Here is a 10,984-nt window from a genome sequence, read left to right as displayed (position 1 = left end):
TATGCACAGAATGCTGTTACTTGGCATTTACATGCCAGCTCCTGTGGAGACGTACATCTGGATAACCTGTACATTTGAAGTTGATTGAACTCTTCCATTTGTCCAAATTTTCTGATGGCACATATTGAATGAAAACCTGATTTGTTGCAATGTTAGTTTCTTGTTGGAAACCTTGAGTTAATTGGCAATAAAAGAAATGATGATACTTTCATTTTCTTTATTTATTTATGAGGCTAATATCATAACTAATGAACATGTGTGTTATTTGAGGCTAACATCATAACAAATGAACACCTGTTGTGTTCAAGGCTGACATCATAATCAACACTTGTGGTATTTGAGGTTAACTTCATTATTAATCAACATGAGTGGTATTTGAGGCTAATATTTTTATCAATCAACACATGTGGTATTTGAGGCTAACATCATAATGAATGAACACCAGGCCCTAATATCACGAAAATACTTAAGTCAAATCTCAAACTCAATCTCGACTCATTTTACCATATAACTCAAAATTTATTGAAATAATATATATGTTTTTTACTCATTTTTAAACCGCATTCTATCATTGAATATGTTGATTAAAACCTTTGGTCTAGATTCCAATGGAAAATATTCTACAGCCAAAAATGTACTTGAGTACTATTCATTGCCTTTTAGTTTAAACATATTTATTGAGGAAAATAACACAAGACAACATATATACATCAATGAAAAACAAAGAATTTGATCAAAAGCATAGCTTATATAGATCATTGCCTTTTAACAATTACTCAAGTATATTTTTTGCTCTAGAATAAGTTTTCTTTGAAATTTGTAAAATTCACATTACATGAGAAAATTTATTTTCAAAAGGTATAAAAACATGCAAGATTTTGAACAATACTATGTTTTTATGTGGTAAGATGAGTTGAGTTTGAAATTTGACTTAAGTATTTTCGTGATTTGGGGCCAGTTTGAAGCAGCGATAACAATTCTTCAAAAAGGAGAGTTATAGAAAAGAGTTACCCGGTATGGTACATAAACATTATAAAAATCTTGAAATATGCTAACATAATAATGTTCCTTGTAAATGAAGCACTTTCAGATCTGTAGTAATATGAAGAGGGAGAGCACACTGAAGTAGAATTATAATTAAAAGTCAAGTCTGTCTCATCCATTCTCATGTAGATCACTCCAACATCCCCAGGTATTCCTGCAGCCCCTGCATGCTCAGGTAACCCTAAAATGTAATGGGAATCTAATACATATATAGTAAGTACACGATTGTGTTCTGTTAATAACTTGAATGACAATATTTTCAAAATCTGCACAAATAATGGGCAAAATGAAGAGTATAGTATGTACATCAATAGATACTAATTATAATTCAAATCAAGTGTCAAATGATTTGTCTGTTTATAAATAAAATCACCAGTATCTGCAAACGTATACTAATATACAGTTTAAATCAAAGCTATCACTCGATGTGTCTAATATCCTCACTGCAGCACCTCCTTGAAATAAGAAGTATCACTGGGACTAATGTTTGCTCCTATAATGCGCAATTAAGTTAATTGGTCTACTATATATAAATAAGGACTATAACATCAGGGAAATAAGGCATGGTATTTAAGTTTTAGTTTTTGAAACCAAAGCACAGTTTTTAATTCAGTTGACCAAACACATTTCTTTTGCACAGTTGAAGTCAATACCTCAAAAACATTAAGTTATAGAGGGAAATAAAACAAATTAGTATAACAAGAGCACTCACAGATTGCCATATCCCCAAAAGGGTTAAGAACAGTATTAACTTCCAGCTTATGACAAAGGATAACATTTAAACATTTAAACAATGGACAATATCTAAAACAAGAGCTGTCGTAAGACAGCGCGCTCGACCATGCCGCTTTGACTTAGAAGTGAATATATTATTGATATATGTGCACATCCAAAGTAATAAAAAATCAAATTAACAAGAGCTGTCACAGTATGTGATGAATGCCCCCGAATGTGACATCGACCTATGAACAAGTACATGAAAAGTTGATCTTGCCTTTACTTGTCAAGTTATTTTAAATTGCCACTGAACATAAAAAAATACCACCCATACTTGACAACCTACACTCTTATGGCCTTATATTCATCATTCCATTGTGAATAAACACTAAGTGTGACCTTGACCTTAGAGGTAGGGACATGGGTCTTGCACGCGACACGTCGTCTTGATATATCAAACACATGTGGCAAGTTATTTTAAAATCTGTCCAGGTCTCTATAACCTCTTCCTATATACCAAGTTTGGTCACTAGATGTCAAACCTTGCTAAATTTATTCGATACCCACCCACCAGCCCGTCCAAACAATGACACAAGTCATTCTTATAACTTGTTTTCCCTTTGTGAAAATCTGGTTAAGAATATGAAAAAGTGCTTGTCAAAAGAAAACAAAAGAAAAAAAACAAAAAATGTAAATCAAGGGCCATAATGTATATTTAGGGTTTAAATGAAGTTAAAACCTTATTGTAAGATGGTCATCATTAATTGTGCATAGTATTAAGTCAATTGAATGAAGGGTCTAGAATTTTTTTATTAAAATTCAAAGTTGCCCTAAATCTTTAACGTAAGTTCATAAGTCAATCAGGGGCCATAACTTGTATTTAGGATAATATGAAGTTATCTAACCTCATTGTGTGATGGTCCTGAACAACTGTGTGAGGTAAAAAGTCAATTGAATGAAGGGTATAGAAGTTATTATAAATATCCCAACCTGCCCTAAAACTTTAAACTTAAACTTATGTAATGACCCTGAACAACTGTGTGAAGTATTAAGTCAATTGAATGAAAAGGGTATTGGACTTATAAGTGAAAATCCCAACTGGCCCTAAAACTTTAACCGGACGCCGACACCGACGCTGGGGCGAGTAGTAAAGCCCTCCTTATTCTTCGAATAGTCGAGCTAAAAACTGCACCAAGAACTATGGTTCCTGTGCTCTACACATCATGTCTATGAGATCTATCTGCATATATGAAGTTTGAAGTCAATAAATCAAAGACTTCAAGCTTTGCTCCAGGCAAAATTTAAGTATGAACATTAACAAAGGACAATAACTAAAAAATAATGCAGCAAGAGTTATGGTTCATGTGCATTGCACTTCGCCTCTCTGTCTGTATATGAAGTTTGAAGTCAATACCTCAAAGAATTTTTAAGTTATGCTCCGGGCAAGATTGCCCTTTGGAGAGAAGTAAAAAAATATTCAAAGGGCAATAACTCTAAAGATACAATTAAAAAAATAATGCTTCTTTTGCACAACACTTCTTCTCAACACAGTCAATATGCGTATGAAGTTTTAAGTCAATATCTTAAAAACATATGGAGAAGGGAAGACTTGTCCTGATGTCCCAGAAATGACAGACGGATGGATGGGACTAGGTGATTCCTATAATAACCCATGTGTGAGGGTATAGATATCCTTATCTTCTATAAACATTCAATATCATTATGTTATTAAGAACCATTTACCATTCCTGGCCGGCATTTCATCACGAATCCTAGAAGCGTTTTTGTACCTAGGAGTGAATTTCAAATGTCAAGAAATATCTCCCAAGTTTGAAATCGCTCCTAGGCTTCTTGATGAAACTGTCGCAAGGTGGTTGATAACTAGTATTTACCAACAATGCTTTATGCAATGATTGAACCAGAGACTCTCATCAAGTCCAATAGCTTATCACTGTGCAAAAATGATATAGAATGAGCAAACCTTTAGCATGGCCAGTGGCTGGTCCTCCTCTTCTTCATCCACGTCAACATGTCGGCCAACCTTCAGTGCTACATCTGTGTGGGCGCCAATGTACACCCCAACCAGCTGCTTGGCCTCCCCGATCCTGTAGAGGTTGATAGCAAATTTCTGGGATGACAAACCAAATATTTGGAAGAATCAAGCTTAATATGAGTTGTTCAGAGCATAGCTATCTAAAAATACTAAACAGAAAATGAACCTTAGAGTAATTCCTTTCAAGTTATCAAGTTGTTGTTTTTTACTTTTTTTCAGTACTGACATGTGATGTTTTACGGAGAAGACGAGCAGTGTGTCAATGTTCTTCTCACGGATGCAGTATGCCACAAACAATTTCTGTTGTGGGCTATTTAGTACCATCTCGAAACGTTCTCCAGCTAGAATCTCCTCATACACGCTTTCCTCTATCTGAAAAATCCCATTATATAAAATGCAAGCATCTGGTATATTGTAACACTCAGTTTTGAGACTTACTGACAAGAATTTTACATATGATTCCCTAAGAAAATGATTAGTACATACATTGTATTATATACCTGTATGTTAACCTACCTAGATACTTGGCCTTATAAACAAAAAAATACCTTGACTGCCAGGCCATGAACAAAACAATATCTGGCTGCCAGGCCATGAATAAAACAGTATCTTAGGTGCCCAGCCATGAATAAAACAATGCCTTGACTGCTAGGCCATAAACAAAACAATACCTTGACTGCCAGGCTATGAACAAAACAATATCCTGACAGCTAGGCCATAAACAAAACAATACCTTGACTGCCAGGCCATAAACAAAACAATACCCTGACAGCTAGGCCATAAACAAAACAATACCTTGACTGCCAGGCCATAAAAAACAATACCCTGACAGCTAGGCCATAAACAAAACAATACCTTGACGGCCAGGCCATAAACAAAACAATACCTTGACTGCCAGGCCATGGTTAAAGCCATTTTCTGTGCAGAGTGATTTTACATTGGACAGTATCTGGTTTCCATGCTGGCTAATGAAACTCTGAAACAAAGATTTAACTTATATAAGGTATTTACAATGTCTAGGAATGTGAAATTTGAAATATTTTTGACATGAACATGATTAAACTAGAGCTGTCCTAGGACAGCGAGTTCCACTACATGAAGCTTTGTCTTATAAATGAATACAGTAATGATGTAATATGTGCCTGTCAAACGCAATACAAAGAAGAAGTCAAAGAAAATAAGAAATGCCCATATGCGACGAAACTGGTTTTCAATGATTGACAGAATTTCAGCCTAAATTGTGTAATTCAGTTTCAACTGGTTTTTTTTCTTTCTATTTTCCCAAATGCAATCCCATGGAAGTCATCCATCAACTCTTCCTATATTCAAAGTTTGGTCAAAATATGTAAACCCTAATAAAATTATTTCAGTACTAAACAGTCTATTTTTAGTAACAATGACCTTGACCCTTGGGGCCCAAAATGTAATCCCATGAAAGTTCTCCATTAACTCTTCCTATATATAGCAAGTTTGATCACAATATATTAGGAATGCAAACGAATATTCGAATATTTGATCAAACATTTGCTATTCGAATGTCAAAATCGGTATTCGAATATTCGAAAAAAATATGTTAAATGAATAGAATAAAAAAAAACATGATTGCCTTCAACTCTCTTCTTGTGTATAAAGTTTGTTTGTCTTGCCCCTTATGACAGAGGTGTGAATGTAATGGCAATAAACTATTCACGCATCATATGTCAATTAGGGACATATCTTTGGGTCCTATAAACAGTCCCTATAATTTTGAAAAATTTGCCAAGACAAGTGACATCAAACAAGTTTGAATAATTTTAGGTAAATTTAAATGAACCTGCAAATTCAGGATTTACAGAATCGGCCTTCACATGTGATGTCTTCTTCTTCTTTCAATAAAGTGCATCACCAAGTAATAGGTATCATCGCACTGCTAACAGTCTTGGATGCAAATTAAGCTGTGCAACATTGCTCAAAACGCCGTAATGATATGAATGACGTGTGTACAGTAATGCTGTTACATGTATGTGCTTTAAACTGGTTTCAATGTTCTATACAATGTTCGTGATTTAAAATGTAACTGTATAGTTTAGCAATTAAGGCTAAATTTCCTCTTTTGATGTCCATATCCTCATATATTCGTTTTATCGTTTAACTAGTTTCCGCATTTTTTTCATAGATATTTTCAGTAGAGGTCAATCCCAGAATGAGGTTTCTCGTCATACAGAAAGACCTTCATAACGACATTTGATCAGGTATGCATCTAATTTCACATTGTTTACAAATATGAAGGCAGTGGAATTGAAATTATTTGATTTTTATTTGTTTGTTTGTTCATAATATATTGTGTTTTTTTGAAAATGGGACCCAGAGACTCATTTTGGGAAAATCAGGGTCCGCCGCATGTACTAGCTATGACAAAGCGAATACTAATGATAGTTTACTTTAACTTCTGAAAGATGTATTTTAGTAATCGAATATTCGAATATTCGATCGAAAGAATTACCGAATATTCAAATATCAATTTTGCCATTTGTTTGCATCCCTACAATATATCAATCCTAAGTAAATTTATTCAGTACCAAACATTTTTTAATCTCAAGTAACAGTGACCGTGACCCTATGTCAAACCTAACTAAAATTATTCCATACCATAGGTGAGTCTGATGCCGCCCTTCTGCTGGCCAGCCAGAAAGATGTATGTCATTCTAATAACCAGATTTCACCTTGTGAAAAACTGGTTTAAAATATAAAAATGTCTCTACCAAAAGCAATAAAAAATATGAATGTAAAACAAGAGATTTTCGTCAAATATTATGCCCCCCCCCCCCCCCCCCCCCCCCGAGTGCCATGTTTTCAGGAATATTTGGACGATTTAAAAAAATATCCATGAACTAAAATATGCCAGCTGATTTGACCTGACGGCCTCAAAATCAATAGGGATCATCTACTGGTCACGCTAAACCACCATGTCAAGTTTCGAGGCCTGTCAGTGCAGGCATTGTTATCACTTAGACAAGCTTTTCCCATTTAAGTTCAATGTGACCTTTGACCTGATGACCACAAAATCAATCAGGCGTCCTCCACAAGTCAGGCCTTGTCCCCATGTTGAGTTTGAGGGCCATGGATCTACGCATTATCATGCGGACAGGCTTTTTGCATTCAAGATCACTGTGACCTTTGACCTAATGCTGTAAAAATCAATAGGTTTCATCTAATAGTCATGCCGGACCTCCAAGTCAATTTTGAGGGTTAAACTGGATACCTGCAGAGCCTCCTTGTCAGATGTCATAAGGAGAGCCCCGAGAGCGCAGGCAGGCAGCTCCAGCTTCTGGTACATGCGGGACAGACTGGTCCCATCCACTTCTTGAACCACTGGGCAGCTGGACAGAACAAGAAAGGAATGGATTACGTCACAGATTAATTAACAGTGTATTTCAGCTGTGCCAGGATTAACTATAAGCCATTATTGTTCAATTATGCATTTTAAATTCATGCCTCCCAGGCTTGTCTAAGTTTAACATAAGTTTTTAACGATTGATGTGGCAGTGTAAAATTGCTTTAAAGGAATCACTTTATTCAATATCACATCATCAGTTATAAATTATGGGCTAATGTACCTGACAAGTAAATTGAAGTAGCGAACAGTGGTGTCTATCTGCTCCTTGCTTAATGGAGCACACACTGAAAACACAAAGAAACTAATAGTAAAGACATTATCTTTATACTATAAAATTAACTGTTTACATGTCGTTGTATAGACAAGACTTTTATTTTCTGAAATAGGAATGCGAATGAATACTTGATTGAATGTTTAAAATAGTTATTCGAATGTCAAAATTGGTTTTCAAATATTTGGGTTTTTTGTTTGATGATAAAAAAAAAATAAACCTTTTGTCTGCAACTGTGTTGCTTTGCATAAAGTTTGATTGTCTTATTTTTAAAAGAATTTGCACCTAATGCCAGAGCGTGAACTGGATGACAATACTCTGCACACGCATCATATGTCAATAAGGGAGCCATCGTCAGCTCTATAAACAGTCCCAGTTGTTTTACAATAAATTGCAATTAGACAAGTGACATCAAGCCAGTTTCAATTTCTTTTGGTTCACTTAAATGACCATGGAAATTCAGAAATTAAGGAATAGGCCTAATGTGATCTTTTGGCTGCCAATTAAGCTGTGAAATATTGCTCAAATCGCTGTGATGATATGAATGATATGTGCTAGTTATGTAATTTATACTGTTTTCCATTTTTTTAATATCATGTATGAAGCTTTGAAATGTGACTGTATAGTATGGTTTTTAAGGATATATTTCCTGAATTGATGTACAATAGATGAGTCAAAACCAATGTTTGTTTTTGTTTTATTATTTTACTAGTTCCCGAGTTGGTTTGGTTTTTCAATAGCTTTTTCAAGTAAAGGTTATTCCTAGAACAAGGCTGTGAGGTAATGCAGAATAATGAAAATTAGATACCCCTCTCAGCGAGTATGGGGATCGTCCTACGGATATTAACAGCCATCTGTTGGCGCATAACGTCATGAACAACCAGGAATTTACAATTTTTGCGAATCTATCTTCACCTTGTTTATGAATAAGAACACAGTGGAATTGAAATTACTCGATTTTGTTTTATGTTGGTTGAGATTGTATTGCTTTCTGTTGCGATTTTTTTCTGAGAATGGGGAATTTTAGAGGCTTATTTTTTTTGGAAATCAGGGCCCGTCGCAAATACCGGCAAGACAAGGAAGGGTAAAAAGGCCCTTGCTATTACTATAGTATAGCGAATAATAGTAGTTTACTAAAACTTCTAAAAGACTCATTTTGGTAATCAAGTATCAGTGAAAAGAATTACCGAATATTTGAAAAAAAAAATGCCATTCAATTGCACCTTATCTGAAGTAATCCTCTTAAAAACCGTGTGACCAAGTATTATTAGAAAAGCGCTAAACATGGGCTAAAATAAATTGAAATATTTCCCGCAAAACAGATTTTTAAGGAGGCCAGAGAGGATAAGCCAAAGGCTATTACTCCTGCACAATTCTATCTCACTAGAACTAATTCCAACTGACACATCTGTACAAAAGAGGATGAAACAAACCTTTAAGGAGGCTTGTTGACACGACAGTGAACCACATCTTGGGTAGGGCTGGCAGGGGCCATAACTCTGGCACATTGTTCAGTCTCACCAGAACATACTCCAACTGACGCATCTACATTGTATTCATGGGATGCATGTTATTTTACACTCTGGCTCTTTTGCTTATACACATTGATGGAAATACATGATATATTGTAATAATTAACATACAATTTTTAGACTGTTACATACATGTGAAAGGGTTAAAAAGTTGAAATATTTTAACCATGCCATTACATGTACAGTTTTAAAGTCAAAGCTTAATTGTCAATTAAAATATAAAGATAGAAGATACTTACCAGACCAAACGAGTGCAGCCTTTGTAGAATGGAATTCCAGAGATGAATGTCGTAGATCTCGTAGTCAAGGCACAGACTGGATACTAGGCTCACAGCCTATATATATATGCAGACATTAAGCATAAACTCTACATACACATTTGTCAGATACCCACTACTATTCCTGGTTACTCTGAGACAAATATGACATTGGAAATTACTAATTCAAACCTTCTAAAAAAAAATCGAGATGGCATTTTTTTAAGAAAAAACAACATGATAAGCAGCAGCATCCATTTGCAGATGAGTGGAGAAATTCAGCGGCTGCAAGTTTTTCATGTGAATTCCTCCACTCATCTGTTTTTTACATGGATGCCACCACTCAACTATTTTTATGTGGATGCCAAGGTTTTTCTGTTTTGCAAGTGGATGCTGCTGCTTATCTGCTGTTTTTTATCAAATAGATGCCATCTCCATTTTTGTTCAAATGATTGCCACCACCTATCCTTGTTTCCACCACTCATCACTTATTCAAGTGGATACATCCCGCCTATTTTTTTTCTCAGATGACCAACGGGCATGTCACAATTTTGTATTTAGCCAGAGTGAAAGTATAGTACTTGCTGCAATTTTTTTTATTGCAAATCATCATTGTAAACATAGGTAGAAACTTCTGTGAACCAATAAAGTTTGGGCACAACACCAATAACTAGAAGGATGGAGACACAAGCAATAAGACAAGCCTCGATTGTTAGCCTTCAAAAAACATAACAGTTTAAGGGTGAATGTCCCAAACTTTACATACAGATTTTTCGTGGGAGTGGTTTTTCCAGATGCCCCTGATAAGCCCTTCCTTCTGGCAGGAGATGAAGGTGTCCACTGTGTGGCGGATATGGAGTTTCTCCAGGCCGGCTATGTATACCATCACGTACAGCAACTTTCTAACGGTACAAAGGGGGGTGCAGATAACACATTTAAATGGCTATTATTAAAATCTAATACAAGAAAATTGTACTAAAAAAAGCTTCTTCAGGCTGACAAAGTACACCATCACATAGGTTTCTTATGTATACATTAACATAAAACACTTTTATTTCGCAAAAAAGAGAAATTTACAGGAAAGTACTTGCATAATTATTATGGTCAATATATCTCATTCTGACAGATTTTTGCAATCTTTTACACACACTTGGCATTATTTCATTAACTGCCCATTACATATACATAGAAAAACCTATCTGATATCTTCAGACGAGGAAACAAACAGTTACAGTACTGCCTACCCTGCTATATGGGTATCACACAACTACAGTGGTGCCTACCTGATATCCTCAAATTGGGCACACTATGTCTCCCTGCTATATGGGGTTACACACAACTACAGTGCTGCTTACCTGATATCCTCAAATTGGGCACACTATGTCTCCCTGCTATATGGGGTTACACACAACTACAGTGCTGCTTACCTGATATCCTCAAATTGGGCACACTATGTCTCCCTGCTATATGGGGTTACACACAACTACAGTGCTGCTTACCTGATATCCTCAAATTGGGCACACTATGTCTCCCTGCTATATGGGGTTACACACAACTACAGTGCTGCCTACCTGATATCCTCAAATTGGGCACACTATGTCTCCCTGCTATATGGGGTTACACACAACTACAGTGCTGCTTACCTGATATCCTCAAATTGGGCACACTATGTCTCCCTGCTATATGGGGTTACACACAACTACAGTGCTGCTTACCTGATATCCTCAAATTGGG

The 10,984-nt window shown here is 35.7% G+C and overlaps 1 protein-coding gene across 1 annotated transcript in view; it reads right to left on the bottom strand.

Annotated features, from left to right (window-relative positions):
* Positions 1-203: 203 nt before the first annotated feature.
* The window catches only part of LOC128207371 (kinetochore-associated protein 1-like), a 73,785-nt gene continuing 63,004 nt past the window's right edge, over positions 204-10,984 (bottom strand). The window contains exons 56-64 of the mRNA XM_052910249.1: positions 10,017-10,152; positions 9,233-9,328; positions 8,895-9,006; positions 7,411-7,474; positions 7,056-7,173; positions 4,701-4,790; positions 4,041-4,186; positions 3,743-3,866; positions 204-1,225 (exon numbers count right to left, since the gene is read on the bottom strand). Of these exons, the coding sequence (XP_052766209.1) occupies positions 1,175-1,225; positions 3,743-3,866; positions 4,041-4,186; positions 4,701-4,790; positions 7,056-7,173; positions 7,411-7,474; positions 8,895-9,006; positions 9,233-9,328; positions 10,017-10,152 (937 nt within the window). The 3' untranslated portion in view covers positions 204-1,174. The remainder of the gene's footprint in view (positions 1,226-3,742; positions 3,867-4,040; positions 4,187-4,700; positions 4,791-7,055; positions 7,174-7,410; positions 7,475-8,894; positions 9,007-9,232; positions 9,329-10,016; positions 10,153-10,984) is intronic.

Source organism: Mya arenaria, chromosome 11 (genome assembly GCF_026914265.1).
Source record: "Mya arenaria isolate MELC-2E11 chromosome 11, ASM2691426v1".
In the NCBI taxonomy this organism is placed as follows: domain Eukaryota; kingdom Metazoa; phylum Mollusca; class Bivalvia; order Myida; family Myidae; genus Mya; species Mya arenaria.
Note: the sequence above shows the minus strand (reverse complement) of the source record. Positions and strands in the feature narration are given on the sequence as shown.